Source organism: Rhinoraja longicauda, chromosome 1 (assembly GCF_053455715.1).
Source record: "Rhinoraja longicauda isolate Sanriku21f chromosome 1, sRhiLon1.1, whole genome shotgun sequence".
NCBI lineage: Eukaryota > Metazoa > Chordata > Chondrichthyes > Rajiformes > Arhynchobatidae > Rhinoraja > Rhinoraja longicauda.
The window spans coordinates 9,500,013-9,518,272 of record NC_135953.1 but is presented as its reverse complement, the minus strand read 5'-3'; the positions used below and the strand labels follow the sequence as shown (position 1 = coordinate 9,518,272).

The 18,260-nt window shown below is 47.9% G+C and overlaps 1 protein-coding gene across 1 annotated transcript in view; it reads left to right on the top strand.

Annotated features, from left to right (window-relative positions):
- gfra4a (GDNF family receptor alpha 4a) overlaps positions 1-18,260 on the top strand; it is a 62,322-nt gene that overhangs the window by 22,814 nt on the left and 21,248 nt on the right. Inside the window, exon 4 of the mRNA XM_078408432.1 lies at positions 16,347-16,456. Coding sequence (XP_078264558.1) covers positions 16,347-16,456 — 110 coding nt within the window. The remainder of the gene's footprint in view (positions 1-16,346; positions 16,457-18,260) is intronic.

The following is an 18,260-nucleotide window of genomic DNA, read 5'->3' as shown; positions in this document are numbered from 1 at the left end:
CAGAGCAAACAATAGACAATAGACAATAGACAATAGACAATAGGTGCAGGAGGAGGCCATTCGGCCCATCGAGCCAGCACCACCATTCAATGTGATCATGGCTGATCATTCTCAATCAGTACCCCGTTCCTGCCTTCTCCCCATACCCCCTGACTCCGCTATCCTTAAGAGCTCTATCTAGCTTGACATGAAGGGAAAGCTTCTTGCTTCACTGTTGAAGTAAATCTAGATTAACTGAACGGTAAATTAATTGGAAGTTAAGGTGTCCTGGTGCAGGACTTAATTCCTCAGAGCGCAGGAGGATGAGGGGTGATCTTATAGAAGTGTACAAAATCATGAGAGAAATGGGTCGGGTAGATGCGCAGAGTCTCTTGCCCAGAGTAGGGGAATCGAGGACCAGAGGACATAGGTTTAAAGTGAGGGGGGGGAAAAGATTTAATAGGAACCTGAGGAGGTGACGTTTTTTACACAAAGCACGGTATGGAATGAGCTGCCGGAGGAAGTGGTTGAGGCAGGGACTATTGTAACGTTTAAGAAACATTTAGACAGGTACATGGATAGGACAGATTTAGCGGGATATGGGGCAAACATAGGCAGGTGGGACTAGCGCAGATGGGACATGTTGGTCGACGTGGGCAAGTTAGGCCGAAGGGCCTGTTTCCACACTGTTTGACTCTATGACCCTATCCAATTTAATTCCTCTGTGATTCCAATCCTCCTGCACAAAGAAGCAGGCACAGTTGAATAACCTTTCACTGCTCGAGAGACCAAATTCAAATAAGGAAGCGGTGGGAATTTAAATTATTTTAGTGTAAGAAAATAACTGCAGATGCTGGTACAAATCGAAGGTATTTATTCACAAAATGCTGGAGTAACCTAGCAGGTCAGGCAGCATCTCAGGAGAGAAGGAATGGGTGAAGTTTCGGGTCGAGACCCTTCTTCAGACTGATGTCAGGGGGGCAGGACAAAGGAAGGATATAGGTGGAGACAGGAAGATAGAGGGAGATCTGGAAAGGGGGAGGGGGAAGAGAGGGACAGAGGAACTATCTAAAGTTGGGGAAGTCGATGTTCATACCACTGGGCTGCAAGCTGCCCAGGCGAAATATGAGGTGCTGTTCCTCCAATTTCCGGTGGGCCTCACTATGGCACTGGAGGAGGCCCATGACAGAAAGGTCAGACTGGGAATGGGAGGGGGAGTTGAAGTGCTCGGCCACCGGGAGACCAGTTTGGCCAAAGCGGACGGAGCGCAGGTGTTGAGCGAAGCGATCGCCGAGCCTGCGCTTGGTTTCGCCGATGTAAATAAGTTGACATCTGGAGCAGCGGATGCAATAGATGAGGTTGGAGGAGGTGCAGGTGAACCTCTGTCTCACCTGGAAAGACTGTTTGGGTCCTTGGATGGAGTTGAGGGGGGGAGGTAAAGGGACAGGTGTTGCATCTCGTGCGGTTGCAGGGGAAAGTGCCCGGGGATGGGGTGGTTTGGGTAGGAAGGGACGAGTGGACTAGGGAGTTACGGAGGGAACGGTCTCTGCGGAACGCAGAAAGGGGAGGGGATGGGAAGATATGGCCAGTGGTGGGGTCCCGTTGTAGGTGTTTTTAGTAATTATTTTAGTAATTAGTAGAAATTATAGAGTTGTGGATGTAGCCCATTCCATACACAAACCTGCCTCCTCCTTCCCCGTCTACACACTGCTTCGGTAAAGCAGCCAACGTAATCATGGGCGTCTTACACCCTGGTCATTCCCTCATCCTCTCTCTCCCGTTGAGCAATAGATATAAAGGCTTGAAAGACTGTACCACCAGATTCAGGACCAGCTTCTTTCCCCCAGTGTTATCGGTCTTCTGAATGGTCCTCTCATAAGCCCAGGGTCTCGTTCCCATCTCCCAACCCACCTCATGGTAGCCTCTGTGCTTTTTTTTTTTTAATCTGGCACTTTCTCCGTAGCTGACACAATATGTTGCACTCCAGTACGTTTAATCTTTGCCCTCCCAGATGTACTTGTGCTCCCACTCACATTTAGATTTTGACTTTTTGAGATACAACGGGGAAACAGGCCCTTCGGCCCACTGAGTCCACACCGATGGACGATCACCCCGTTCACTAGCACTATCCTACACTCTCGGGACAGCCCACCTCTGAGAGGAAACAAAACATTATTTCCGACTTAAGTGGGTGATCCTTGTCTTGATTCTCTCACGGGGAAACTTCCTCTCCGTGTCCACTTTTTCAGGAGCCCCTGGGAGCGGAAATAACTGTTCTATTTCCCCTGCTCTTTGTTTAGATTAAATACGTGTTTACATTTTCCAGGACTGTTTCTACTCACCTGGACTCTTTGTTTCCTGCGTTCTATGTAAACTTACCGATACTGTTTCTGGGCTCTGTGCTTTTTGTTCTCTGCTCCTTTTAAACCGAGTTTGGCTCTGATCCCCACAATCCTTTCTCTCATCAAGGTGATGTTTACCACTCTCTCTTTAGTCACTGTGACCCAGTTTTCCCATTGGTACCAGCAAACGCACCTGGGCTCTGCTGAAACTCACTGCCAATCTGTTTCCTTAGTCCTACTTAGAGTCATAGTTGCAAGGACCGCAGGTACGTAGTATCCTGCATGTGACACTGCAGGTGGTGGAGATGGGCTTGAGACACGCTGGGATTCATCACTCAGGACTTGCATTCAAGAGAGAGACAATGCATTCAAGAGAGAGCTAGATAGAGCTCTCAAGGATAGCGGAGTCAGGGGGTATGGGGAGAAGGCAGGAACGAGGTACTGATTGAGAATGATCAGCTATGATCACATTGAATGGCGGTGCTGGCTCGAAGGGCCGAATGGCCTCCTCCTGCACCTATTGTCTATTGTCTATTGTCTATAACAAAGAGAAAATGTTTTTTTCTTCTTTTCCAAACATCCAATATCATTTTCTCCCTCCTTTCCCCACAGTTCCAGTTCCCACAGGTCTACTGTGCTTTTCCATCCATATATTTTCCGGTCGTTTGATAGACAATAGACAATAGACAATAGACAATAGGTGCAGGAGGAGGCCATTCGGCCCTTCGAGCCAGCACCGCCATTCAATGTGATCATGGCTGATCATTCTCAATCAGTACTCCGTTCCTGCCTTCTCCCCATACCCCCTGACTCCGCTATCTTTAAGAGCTCTATCTAGCTCTCTCTTGAATGCATTCAGAGAATTGGCCTCCACTGCCTTCTGAGGCAGAGAATTCCACAGATTCACAACTCTCTGACTGAAAACGTTTTTCCTCATCTCAGTTCTAAATGGCCTACCCCTTATTCTTAAACTGTGTGGCCCCTGGTTCTGGAATCCCCCAACATTGGGAATGTGTTTCCTGCCTCTAACGTGTCCAACCCCTTAATAATCTTATACGTTTCGATAAGATCTCCTCTCATCCTTCTAAATTCCAGTGTATACAAGCCTAGTCACTCCAGTCTTTCAACATACGACAGTCCCGCCATTCCGGGAATCAACCTAGTAAACCTACGCTGCACGCCCTCAATAGCAAGAATATCCTTCCTCAAATTTGGAGACCAAAACTGCACACAGTACTCCAGGTGCGGTCTCACTAGGGCCCTTTACAACTGCAGAAGGACCTCTTTGCTCCTATAATCAACTCCTCTTGTTATGAAGGCCAACATTCCATTGAAATGGTGATGCAGGACTTTGCCACAACCGTGGTTTTCAAGTCCAGTGATGCCCGGCTGCTTCCATTCTACAAAAGGTCCCACTGACCTAGCTGAGCTCTTCCTCAATAGCAACCCTTTGTCTGGAAAGAAGACTGCTACAAAAGGCAAAATAATATACCATTCTTCACCCTCGCTGGAAACAAAATAGTCATTCATATTTAGGTCATTTCACAGGGGTTTGCAACCGAAATCAAAAGCATTCCTCCAAAAATCTAATCATCTTTCAGCAACAGAAGCTGCTCAAAGGATACAACTACAAAAAATAAAAATCCCCCAACTGCAATGATGTAAAGATCTATTACACTAGAAATCTCAAACACTCAATTCTATGAGACACATCTGGAGATATATTTTTTGTCAGTCCCGCTTGGCTGTGAGGAGTGAGATAAGAAGACCAGCTTTAATGGTTTCAGGAGTGCTGCAGTAACTTAACATCCCCAAGCAATAAATAAGCTACTGATATGTTAACTGCTCACTCATCCCGCACTTCATTTAGAGCACCTCCTCCTAGGTTGCGGAGCGATCTTTAACCTGACCTCTGCCATGGGTGGGATCGCTGGGCTATTTCATGCTGTCGTTTAGTTTTAGTTCAGTTTAGAGGTAAGGCAGGGAAACAGGCCCCTTCGGCCCGCCGGGGTCACTCCGACCACCGATCACCGCGTACCCTAACGCTACACACTAGGGACAATCGACAATTTTTACCAGCGACAATTATCCAACAAGCCTGCACGTCTTTGGAGAGTGGGAGGAAACCGGAGCACCAGGGGAAAACCGTCCCGACCCGAAACGTCCTTCTGCAGTTGTACAGGGCCCTAGTGAGACCGCACCTGGAGTACTGTGTGCAGTTTTGGTCTCCAAATTTGAGGAAGGATATTCTTGCTATTGAGGGCGTGCAGCGTAGGTTTACTAGGTTAATTCCCGGAATGGCGGGACTGTCATATGTTGAAAGACTGGAGCGACTAGGCTTGTATACACTGGAATTTAGAAGGATGTGAGGAGATCTTATCGAAACATATAGGATTATTAAGGGGTTGGACACGTTAGAGGAGGAAACATGTTCCCAATGTTGGGGGAGTCCAGAACCAGGGGCCACAGTTTAAGAATAAGGGGTAGGCCATTTAGAACTGAGATGAGGAAAAACTTTTTCAGTCAGAGAGTTGTGAATCTGTGGAATTCTCTGCCTCAGAAGGCAGTGGAGGCCAATTCTCTGAATGCATTCAAGAGAGAGCTAGATAGAGCTCTTAAAGATAGCGGAGTCAGGGGGTATGAGGAGAGGGCAGGAACGGGGTACTGATTGAGAATGATCAGCCATGATCACATTGAATGGCGGTGCTGGCTCGAAGGACCGAATGGCCTCCTCCTGCACCTATTGTCTATTGTCTATTGTTACCCATTCCATCTCTGCGGAGATGCTGCCTGTCCCGCTGAGTTACTCCAGCATTTTGGTGTCCATCTCCCAGGCACTTTACTGTTGACTTCAGAACCTTTTGTTCCCCAGTGTGAAAATGTCAAAGACGAGAGGGAAAACTTTAAAGTTGGCCGCTAACGTTTACAGCAGATGTGTGGGGCGAGTTTTTTAGAAAGAGAGTGTGGGTGCCTGGCACATACTGGCAGGGCCGGTGGTGGAGACAGATGCAACAGTGGCATTTAAGAGACTTTTGGATAGACACATGGATATGTCAATAATAGGGGGATGTAACCATGTGCAGGCAGGTGAGATTGGTTTAACTTGGTATTATGTTCAGCACGGACATTGTAGGCCGAACGGCCTGTTCCTATGCTGTGCTGTTCTATAACTAAAGTCGAAAATTGGCACATGTGTGAGAATGATCAAGTGCTATCAGGCAGGCAAGCAATATTGGAACATCAGTGGCCCATTTAAAGCCTTTGACCAGTTTCACCATTCTGAGATTACGACAATTTATTTCTCTCAGATTTAGAATTAGAATTGGGGTGGCACGGTGGCACAGCGGTAGAGTTGTGGCCTTGCAGCGCCAGAGACCCTGGTTCGATCCTGATGACGGGTGCTGCTGTATGTTCTCCCCGTGACCTGCATGGGGTTTTTTTTTCCGGGTTTCCCCCCCAACACTCCAAAGATGTACAGGTTTGTAGGCTAATGGGCTTGGGTAAAAATTGTGATTTGTTCCTGGTGTGTAGGATTGTGCCAGTGTACGGGGGTGATCGGTGGTTGTGTGGACTCGGTGGGTCGATGGGCAGTATCTCTAAAGTCTAAAGTCATAGAGCCCCGGTACCTGCCCATGTACCTGTCCAAATGCACTTTAATTGTGCTTATTGTACCTGCCTCAACTACCTCCTCCGTCAGCTCGTTCCATACACCCACTACCCTCTGTGTGAAAAGGTTGCCCCTCAGGTTCCCATTAAATCTTTCTCCTGCTGTCTTAAACCTAAGCCGTCTAGTTCTTGATTCCCACACTCTGGGAAGAAGACTCTGTGCATTCACCCCATCTATTCTCCTCATGGTTTTATACACATCTATAAGACCATCCAGATGGGGTACTGATTGTGAATGATCAGCCATGATCACATTGAATGGTGGTGCTGGCTTGAAGGGCCTAAAGGCCTACTCCTGCACCTATTGTCTATTGTCTATTGTCCACTCCTGCACCTATTGTCTATTGTCCACTTCTGCACCTGTCTATTGTCTATTGTCTATTGTCCACTCCTGCACCTATTGTCTAGTGTCTATTGTCTATTGTCCACTCCTGCACCTATTGTCTATTGTCTATTGTCTATTGTCTATTGTCCACTCCTGCACCTATTGTCTATTGTCTATTGTCTATTGTCTATTGTCCACTCCTGCACCTATTGTCTATTGTCTATTGTCTATTGTCTATTGTCCACTCATGCACCTATTGTCTATTGTCTAGTGTCTATTGTCTATTGTCCATTCCTGCACCGATTGTCTATTGTCTATTGTCTATTGTCCACTCCTGCACCTATTGTCTATTGTCTATTGTCTATTGTCTATTGTCTATTGTCCACTCCTGCACCTATTGTCTATTGTCTAGTGTCTATTGTCTATTGTCCATTCCTGCACCGATTGTCTACTGTCTATTGTCTACGCCTGCACCCATTGTCTATTGTCTATGGTCTACTCATGCACCCACTGTCTATTGTCTATTGTCTACGCCTGCACCCATTGTCTATTGTCTATTGCCTACTCCTGCACCCACTGTCTATTGTCTATTGCCTACTCCTGCACCCATTGTCTATTGTCTATTGCCTACTCCTGCACCCACTGTCTATTGTCTATTGTCTACGCCTGCACCCATTGTCTATTGTCTATTGTCTACGCCTGCACCCATTGTCTATTGTCTATTGCCTACTCCTGCACCCATTGTCTATTGTCTATTGTCTACTCCTGCACCTATTTTCTATGTTTCTATGTTTCACCTGCTGGCTTAGACTTACTTGAATGGCCGGGCTACAAGGCAGGAGTACACCACTTGCAAGGAATGAACTTGCTGAGGTCAGCCCTCAGGGAGACCTGAGTCCTGGAGAAAGGCGGCAGGGATGAGAGTTTGCTGCATTTCAGTGATATACTCTTGTCAAGTTGTGCTGTACTCCAATGATGTGTGAAAGAAGTTATCACAGCTTTGAAACAGGCTCTTCAGACCAACTCATCCATGCAGACCAAGATGCCTGTCTAAGCTAATCCCATTTGCCTGCATGTTGCTCGTATCTCTCTAAGCCTTTCCTATCCGTGTTGCAATTGAACAGTCCACTTCAATTTAGTTTATTGACACGTGTACCGAGGTGCAGTGAAAAGCTTTTGTTGCGTGCTATCTCGTCGGCAGAACGACCGTACATGATTACAATAGAGCCATTTACAGTGCATAGATACGTGATAAGGGAACAACGTTTAGTGCATGGAAAAGCCAGCAAAGTCCGATCAAGGATAGTCCGAGGGTCACCAATGAGGTAGATAGTAGTTCAGCACTGCTCTCCGGTTGTGGTAGGATGGTTCAGTTGAATGAGGAAAGTGGCTCCACCACCTTTTCCAGCAGTTTGTTCCATTTACCCAACACCCACTGTATGAAAAACGTGCCCCTGATCCTCTTTGCAAGGTCTGGAAAGCCTGGATAGAGTGGATGTGGAGAGGATGTTTCCACCAGTGGGAGAGTCTCGGAACAGAGGGCGCAGCCTCAGAATTAAAGGACGTTCCTTTAGAAAGGAGATGAGGAAAAATGTCTTTAGTCAGAGGGTGGTGAATCTGTGGAATTCATTGCCACAGAAGGCTGTGGAGGCCGTCAATGGATATTTTTAAGGCAGAGTTACAGTAAGCGCATTCTTGATTAGTGCGGGTGTCAGGGGTTATGGGGAGAAGGCAGGAGAATGGGGTTGAGAGGGAAAGATAGATCAGCCATGATTGAATGGTGGAGCAGTCTTGATGGGCCACATGCTCCTATCACTAATGAACTTATGAACATGAAATCCCCTCCCCCCCCCCCCCCCCCCTCCCCCCCCCTCGTCTTAAACCTATGTCGTCTCGATTTAGCTTTCCTACTCTGAGTAAAATACAATACAATACAATACAATACAATATATCTTTATTGTCATTGTACAGGGGTACAACGAGATTGGGAATGCGCCTCCCATACGATGCAATAAATTAATTAGCTAGTCAGTATTAATTTAAACAACCCAATGAAACAAATTGTAACAGTTTTAAAACAGAATAAAGTGCAAGTAGATCTGTGCCGGTTCACTGTGCGATGTGACCATCCGGCTCAGCAGGACCGGTTCATGGCAGCTATGGCCCTGGGGATGAAGCTGTTCCTGAGTCTGGAGGTGCGGGCGTAGAAGGCCTTGTATCGTCTGCCCGATGGTAGAAGTTCGAACAGACTGTTGCAGGGGTGTGAAGAGTCTTTGTGGATGCTGGTGGCTTTTCTGAGGCATCGTGTGTTGTAGATGCCCTCCAAGGCTGGTAGCTGTGTACCGATGGTCCTCTGAGCTCTATGGACTACCCGCTGAAGAGCTTTCCTCTCTGCCTCCGTGCAGCTGAGAGACACAGCATGGATGCCATGTGTTAGGATGCTCTCTATGATGCAGCGGTAGAATGTCGTCAGCAGCTGTTGGGGTAGACCTGACTTCTTCAGTGTTCTTAGGTAGAACAGTCGTTGCTGTGCCTTCTTGACCAGCGCAACAGTGTTATTGGACTATGTGAGTTCCTCCGAAATGTGAGTGCCCAGAAACTTGAAGCTGGACACTCTCTCCACACTGTCCCCATTGATAAAGATCGGGGCGTATTCCCCGTTGTGTGACCTACGGAAGTTGATGATCAGTTCCTTGGTCTTGGTGGTATTTAGGGACAGGTTGTTATCTGAGCACCAGTCAGCCAGGTTCTGCACCTCCGCTCTATAGTGTGTTTCATCACCGCTGGTGATCAGCCCGATCAAGTTGTGTCGTCTGCAAACTTGACAATGGTGTTGGTGTCGAATGCAGGAACACAGTCGTGTGTGAAGAGGGAGTAGAGCATGGGGCTCAGAATAGATCCGAGTAGCACAGTAAAAGACAGCGGAGAGGGTGTGGGGGGTGGGGGAAAGGGGGGGTGGAAAGGGGGGGGAGAGAGCGGGGGGTGGAAAAATTAAGGCGGAAAATCACAAGAAGAAGAAAGTCTAAAGCATAAAATAAGAGAACAAGAGTGCCACTGTGGCACAGCGGCAGAGTCGCGGCCTCAGATCGCCAAGGACCTGGGTTCGATCCAGACTGTCTACGGAGTTTGCACGTTCTCTATGGAATTTCTCCGGGTGCTCCGGTTTCCTCCCACATTCCAAAGACGTGTAGGTGAATTGGTTTCTGTAAATTGCCCCTAGTGTGTGGGATAGAACCAGTGTATGGGTGGGTGATTGTTAGTCGGCGTGGGCTCGGTAGTCTAAAGGGCCTATTTCCACACTGTATCTCTAAACTAAACAAAACTAAATGTGAATCTGCCTCTTTAAATATCTTCTCTCCAAATTCACCTGTGACTCCACGGTGGCTATCGATAATTCTCCTGTCTCTATGAAGTCTAAACTAATCTAAATCAATTCCTCTAGATTTGAACATCCCAAAGTATATAAGTTCCCGATAAATTAAAGGTGAGGATTGGACAAACTGAGAAAAGTATAACAACACAAGACCAGAGACTTTGGCCCACAATGCCTGTGCCGAACATGATGCCAAGTTAATAGACAATAGGTGCAGGAGGAGGCCATTCGGCCCTTCGAGCCAGCACCGCCATTCAATGTGATCATGGCTGATCATTCTCAATCAGTACCCCGTTCCTGCCTTCTCCCCATACCCCCTGACTCCGCTATCCTTAAGAGCTCTATCTAACTCCAGCTCTCTCTTGAATGCATTCAGAGAATTGGCCTCCACTGCCTTCTGAGGCAGAGAATTCCACAGATTCACAACTCTCTGACTGAAAAAGTTTTTCCTCATCTCAGTTCTAAATGGCCTACCCCTTATTCTTAAACTGTGGCCCCTGGTTCTGGACTCCCCCAACATTGGGAACATGTTTCCTGCCTCTAACGTGTCCAACCCCTTAATAATCTTATACGTTTCGATAAGATCCCCTCTCATCGTTCTAAATTCCAGTGTATACAAGCCTAGTCGCTCCAGTCTTTCAACATATGACAGTCCCGCCATTCCCGGAATTAACCTAGTGAACCTACGCTGCACGCCCTCAATAGCAAGAATATCCTTCCTCAAATTTGGAGACCAAAACTAATCTCCTCTCCCTGCACCTGGTTCATATCCCTCCGTGCACTGCAGATCTTGTTGTGACTATCAAACGTCACTATCATATCTGCCTCCACCACCTAGCAGCGTGTTCCAGGCACCCATCACCCTCTGTGTAAAAGACCTGCTTCACACGTCATATCACAACGGTTAGTATCGTAGTGAAATGGATGAATGGATGGATGGTCTACAGAAAGGGCGGCATGGTGGCACATCAGTAGAGTTGCTGCCTGGCAGTGCCAGTGATCCTGGTCCGATCCTGACTACGGGTGCTTGTCTGTAAAGCCAATGGAATGTTGGCCTTCATAACAAGAGGAGTTGAGTATAGGAGCAAAGAGGTCCTTCTGCAGTTGTACCGGGCCCTGGTGAGACCGCACCTGGAGTACTGTGTGCAGTTTTGGTCTCCAAATTTGAGGAAGGATATTCTTGCTATTGAGGGCGTGCAGCGTAGGTTTACTAGGTTAATTCCCGGAATGGCGGGACTATCATATGTTGAAAGACTGGAGCGACTGGGCTTGTATACACTGGAATTTAGAAGGATGAGAGGGGATCTTATCGAAACGTATAAGATTATTAAGGGGTTGGACACGTTAGAGGCAGGAAACATGTTCCCAATGTTGGGGGTGTGCAGAACCAGGGGCCACTGTTTAAGAATAAGGGGTAGGCCATTTAGAACGGAGATGAGGAAAACCTTTTTCAGTCAGAGAGTTGTAAATCTGTGGAATTCACTGCCTCAGAAGGCAGTGGAGGCCAATTCTCTGAATGCATTCAAGAGAGAGCTGGATAGAGCTCTTAAGGATAGCCGAGTCAGGAGGTATGGGGAGAAGGCAGGAACGGGGTACTGATTGAGAATGATCAGCCATGATCACATTGAATGGTGGTGCTGGCTCGAAGGTCCGAATGGCCTCCTCTTGCACCTATTGTCTATTGTCTATTGTCTGTACGGATTTTGCACGTTCTCCCCGTCACCTGCGTGTGTTTTCCCAAGATCCTCGGTTTCCTCCCACATTCCAAAGACGTAGAGGTTTGTCGGTTTAATTGGCTTGGTGTAAATGTAAATTGTCCCGAATGTGTGTAGGATAGTGTTAGAGTGCAGGGATCGCTGGTCGGCATGGACATGGTGGTCCAAAGGGTCCTGTTTCTGCGCTGTATCTCTAAACTAAACTAAACTAAACTAAAAGGGAAGACTTGCTTGGTGTAACCTATGGGGATGCAGAGAAAAAGCTGGAAATTCAGGATGACTGTGCACAATTTAGTTTAGTTTAGTTTAGAGATACACCCTGGAAACAGGCCCTTCGGCCCACCGGTTCTGCACCGCCCAGCGATCCCCGCATATTAACACTACCCTACACACACTAGGGACATTTTTTACATTTATACCAAGCCAATTAACCTACATACCTGCAGGTCTTTGGAGTGTAGGCGGACAACCGAAGATCTCGGAGAAACCCACGCTGGTCACGGGGAGAACGTACAAACTCCCTACAGACGGCGCCCGTGGTCAGGATCGAACCCGGGTCTCCGACGCTGCATTCGCTGTAAGGCAGCAACTCTACCGTTGCGCCACCGTGCTGCCTTACGACAGGTGTCAATAACTGACTTTAATTTGGTGCGGAAGCTGGATTGAAAGTTAATCCAATTTTACAATCATCTCTGGTTGGATTAACCAAATAATTTTTAGGTATAATGGGACTAAATTTATATTTTACTTTGTAGTAAGTAGTAGTTGGCAAACCGGTGGCATAGTGGTGAAGTTGCTGCCTTACAGCGCCGGAGACCCGGGTTCGATCCTGACCACGGGTGCTGTCTATATGGAGTTTGTACGTTCTCCCCGTGACCTGCGTGGGTTTTTTTCGAGTTCTTCGGTTTCCTCACACACTCCAAAGACGTACAGGTATGTAGGATAATTGGCTTGGTATAAATGTTTTGAGCAATGGCCCTAGTGTGTGTAGGGTAATGTTAATGTGTGGGGATTTGCTGGTGGGTGCTGACTTGGTGGACGAAGGGCCAGTTTCCGCACTGTATCTCTAATCAAAATGAAAAATCTAAACTAAAGTAAGTGGAGAAAGTTAATTTATTTCATGTAGGTTTTCAGAGACACTCTGAGTTTTTGATCGTTGTTTAAAGGTTTCAAAGGTTCAAAGGTCTTTTATTGACACGTGATATGCGAATTACCATACAGCCATACGAATAAAAAGCAACAAGACACACAACTACATAAAAGTTAACATAAACATCCACCACAGCGGATTCCCCACGTTCCTCACTGTGATGGAAGGCAAAAAAGTCCAATCTACTTCCTCTTTATTCTCCCGCGGTCGGGGCAGTTGATCCATCCGTCGGAGCGACCGAAGCTCCCGCGGCCGGCGGTCGAAACTCCCGCGTTGGGGCGATCGAAACTCCCGCGTCGGGGCGATCGAAACTCCCGCGTCGGGGCGATCGAAACTCCCGCGTCGGGGCGATCGAAACTCCCGCGTCGGGGCGATCGAAACTCCCGCGTCGGGGCGATCGAAACTCCTGCGTCGGGGCTATCGAAGCTCTCGTGTCGGGGCGATCGAAACTCCTGCATCGGGGTGATTGAAATTCCCGGGTACGGGGCGATCGAAACTCCCGCATCGGGGCGATTGAAACTCCCGCATCGGGGCAATTGAAACTCCTGCATCGGGGCGATCGAAACTCCCTCATCGGGGCTATCGAAACTCCCGGGTCGGGGCTATCGAAACTCACGCATTGGGGTTATCGAAACTCCCTCGTCGGGGCTATCGAAACTCCCTCGTCGGGGCGATTGAAACTCCCTCGTCGGGGCGATCGAAACTCCCGCATCGGGGCTATCGAAACTACTGCGTAGGGGTGATCGAAACTTCCGTGTCGGAGCGGTCGAAACTCCCACGGTTTGGAGTTTCCCGAAGCCGGTCTCTGACTAGAGACCGCGGGCTCCATGATGTTAAGTCTGCAAGCTCCCAAGGTTGGAGCCTCGAGGTCGATCCCTGCCAAAGGGATTTATTATCTCCGCGATGATAAAGTCCCGAAGACACGCACGGTGGAGCTCTCAATATCGGTCTCCAGCAAAGGCCGCCAACTCCTCGATGTTAGGCCGCAGTGCGGACGGAGATACGATACAGGAAAAAATCGCATCTCCGTCGAGGTAAGAGATTGGAAAAAGTTTCCCCCAACCACCCCCACATAATACAAGCTAAAGAACACTAAAAACATCCATTTAACACATACAATTAAAACACAAAGAAGAAAAGGACAGACAGACTGTTGGCGAGGCAGCCATTGCTGGCTCCATTCGGTGGTATTCACCTCAGAACTTCACATTCTCCACCAACCCACAGGTTTTTAAAAATCCAGTCTTCCCTGTCTTTATTCGTGTTTCACATGGGAGCTCAGTCCTTGCAAAACCCAAAAGAGAAATTTAAAAATAAGCTGCAGTTGTTGGCAATTTGAAATTCAAGCAGAAAACACTTTAAATCACTCAGCAGGTCACTCTTCTGTATGAAGAGAAACCGGGCAATGTTACAGGTTGAAGATGAAGGTTCCTAAGATCATAAGTGCAGAATTAGGCCATTCGGCCCATCAAGTCTACTCCGCTATTCAGTCATGGCTGATCTATCTCCTAACCCCATTCTCCTGCCTTCTCCCCATAACCCCTGACACCCATACTAATCAAGAATCTATCTATGTCTATTGACGTCCTCCACAGCTTTCTGTGGCAATGAATTCCACAGATTCACCACCCTCTGACTAAAGAAATTCCTTCTCATCTCCTTCCTAAAGGAATGTTCTTTAATTCTGTGGCTATGGCCTCTGGTCCTAGACTCTCCCACTAGTGGAAACATCATTGTCCACATCCACACTATCCAGGCCTTTCACTATTCAGTAAGTTTCAATAAGGTCCTCATCCTTCTAAACTCCAGCGAGCACAGGTATATAGTGCCTGTTTTTTGACTTGAAACCTTAATTCTGTTTCTCTTTTAAAACTCATTTCCAAAACTTGTTGGGGTATTGGGTAATTTTACCCCAATACATCGTTCGGTACAGTGGCGTGAAGGAACACGTTTGGTTCAGTTTATTGTCACGTACGCCGAGGTACAGTGAAAAGCTTTTGTTGCGTGCTAACCAGTCATAATTACATTCAAGCCATTCATAGTGTACCTATACATGATAAAAGGGAATAATATTTAGTGCAAGATAAAGTACAGTAAAGTCCGATTAAAGATAGTCCAAGGGTCTCCAATGAGGTAGACGGTTCGATCCCAACTACGGGTGCTGTCTGTATGGAGTTTGTACGTTCTCCCCGTGACCTGCGATGGTTTTCTCTGAGAGTATCACAAAATGCTGGAGTAACTCAGCAGGTCAGGCAGCATCTACCTGAACTGCTGAGTTACTCCAGCATTTTGTGATACCTTCGATTTGTACCAGCATCTGCAGTTATTTTTCTACACCATTTTCTCTTAGAGTTTCGGTTTCCTTCCACACTCCAAAGACGTACAGATTTGTAGGTTAATTGGCTTGGTGTAATTGTCCCTAGTGTGTGTAGGATCGTGTGAATGTGCGGGTGGTCGCTGGTCGGCACGGACTCGGTGGGCCGAAGGGCCTGTTTCCGCGCTGTATCTCTAAACTAAACTGAACTGGACCATCTGGATAACAGAGCGGGAAAAGCTGTTCCTGAGTCTGGTGGTGCTTGCCTTCAAGCTTCTGCACCTTCAACCCGAAGGTGGCGGGGAGCAGAAGGAATAACCGGAGTGGGACAAGTCTTGATTGATTGATACTTTATTATCACATGTGACATGTAATGCTGTAATTCTTTGTTTTGCAGACCATCCACAAGGTATCTTCTATAGGGGCGCCTACAAAGTTACAAAGTGACCGTTCTCAGCGCCCCTCCCCATGCCGGGTCCATCTTCGTTCTCGGTGCCCCCCTCCCCCGAGTCGGGTCACTCTTCGTTCTGGGCGCGAGTCCTCGTCCGACCAATCAATCTTTAATTATGTTGACTGCTTTCCCAAAGCAACGCTAAGTGTAGATCGAGTCAATGGTGGTGCACAATGGACTGTGTGACGGCCTGGGCCACATCCACTGCTATTCCCAAACTAAGCTGTGATGCTACCCGACAGTCGGGTTGCCAACTGTCCCATATTAGCCGGGACATCCCGTATATTGGGCTAAATTGGTTTGTCCCATACGGGACCACCCTTGTCCCGTATTAGGCGCTGTAGGCCCGGACTCTGTATGCCCGGACGCTGTAGGCCCGGACACTGTAGGCCCGGACACTGTAGGCCCGGACTCTGTAGGCCCGGACTCTGTAGGCTTGGGCACTGTAGGCCTGGACACTGTAGGCCCGAACACTCTAGGCCTGGACTCTGTAGGCCCAGACACTGTAGGCCCAGACACTGTAGGCCCGGACACTGTAGGCCCGGACACTGTAGGCCCGGACACTGTAGGCCTGGACACTGTAGGCCCGGACTCTGTAGGCCCGGACACCGATAGGCCCGAACACTGTAGGCCCGGACACTGTAGGCCCGGCGGCCCAGGCGTCGCCTAACGGAGGTTGCGTAGCAACCCGCCTCCCGGCCCTGGCATCGTTGGGGGAGTGGGAACAGGTAGCCACTGGCTGGGTGAGGTCACGTGGGGCGCGAATGGGTGACGTCACCTTTTGTCCCTTGTTGGGAGTAAGAAAGGTGGCAACCCTGCCCGACAGTGTGTTTTCCACGGTGTGCTTTGATTGACCTAATCAAGTAAAAGCAAAGAAATTGTGATGAAAATGCTCCAGCACTCTTGCCTATCGCTGCTGCAGGTTACAGCCTCCATCCAACATGGCGAACACGAAGGGCCCCGTGTTTTTAATTGTCCTCTGGGTTAAAATTCATGCATTTGTTTACTCTTCCCTCCCTTCTCCCCGGCAGATCGAGGCTAGCAGAGTTCCAAACACGTTGTCAGCCCTCTACACAGTCGGTGAGCGGTTGCCTCAGGGAGAACTACGCCGCATGTCTGCTCTCCTACACTGGCGTTATAGGTGAGAGATGGGATCATTGTCTTTTAATTTGCAATATTTTACACCGATCATTACCCTGAATGCCTTGCTGATGGAGGTAAAGGACGAGACTGCCGGGGTGAGTGGAACACGATCCCCTTCGTAGAAACATAGAATGGGCGTCGGTCCGAAGAAGGGTCTCGACCCCAAACGTCATCCATTCCTTCTTTCCAGGGATGCTGCCTGTCCCGCTGGGTTACTCCAGCATTTTGTGTCCACCTTCGATTCAAACCAGCACCTGCAGTTCTTTCCTACACATTGAAACATAGAAAATAGGTACAGGAGTAGGACTTTCAGCCCTTCGAGCCAGCACCGCTATTCGATATGATCATGGCTGATCATCCAAAATCAGTACCCCATTCCTGCTTTTCTCCCCATATTCCTTTAGCCCTAAGAGCTATATCTAACCCTCTCTTGAAAAACATCCAGTGAATTGGTCTCCATTGCCTTCTGTGAGAATTCCACAGATTCATAACCGAAGATAGACACAAAATGCTGGAGTAACTCAGCAGGACAGGCAGCATCTCTGGGTAGACGGAATGGGTGACGTTTCGGGTTGAAACCCCTGTTTAGACTCCTGATGGGAGAGATGAGAAGAGGAAGTGAGACCGGGGTGAGGCTGGTCCTTGATTATGCTGCTGGTCTTTACTGGTGAATTGTAGGTCTGGGTCACAGCTTTTCTTCATAATAACATCATGGGTGTTTATGACTAAGATCTGGGAGGGATAATCTGATATTCATGTGCATGCTGATATCAAGAAGGAGAAGATTTTGGGTCTTGATGAGTCTCAAGGTGCATTCTCAGGGGATGGATTGGAACCTACTCTGCTATCATGGACAGAGTGGACGTAGAGAGGATGTTTACCGCAGTGGGAGAATCCAGAACACTCCTGAAAGAGTCCAGAAAGTCCTGGGATGGCAGGACTTTCATATGAAGAAAGACTGGATAGACTCGGCTTGTACTCGCTGGAATTTAGAAGATTGAGGGGGGATCTTATAGAAACTTACAAAATTCTTAAGGGGTTGGACAGGCTAGATGCAGGAAGATTGTTCCCGATGTTGGGGAAGTCCAGAACAAGGGGTCACAGTTTAAGGATAAGGGGGAAGTCTTTTAGGACCGAGATGAGAACTTTATTTTTCACATAGAGAGTGGTGAATCTGTGGAATTCTCTGCCACAGAAGGTAGTTGAGGCCAGTTCATTGGCTATATTTAAGAGGGAGTTAGATGTGGCCCTTGTGGTTAAAGGGATCAGGGGGTATGGAGAGAAGGCAGGTACGGGATACTGAGTTGGATGATCAGCCATGATCATATTGAATGGCGGTGCAGGCTCGAAGGGCCGAATGGCCTACTCCTGCACCTATTTTCTATGTTTCTATGTTTCTATGAACCAGGTGGCACGGCCTCAGAATAAAAGGACATACCTTCAGAATGGAGATGAGGAGGAATTTCATTAGCCAGAGGCTGGTGAATCCATGGAATTCTTTGCCACGGGTAGCGGTGGATGGGTATTTTTAAAGGAGAGATAGGTGGATTCTTGATTAGTAAGAATATCAAAGGTTATGGGGAGATGGCAGGAGAACGGGATTGAGAGGGAAAAATAGATCAGCCATGATGGAATGGCGGAGAAGACCCAATGGGCCGAATGACCTAATTCTGCTCCTATGCCTTATGGTATTTATTTCTGTGCAGTCTAGTCCCTACAGTGAGCCTGAAAAGACCCACATATCTGTGTGTGGGTGTGTACATATATATTATATATATGTATATATATATATATATGTGTGT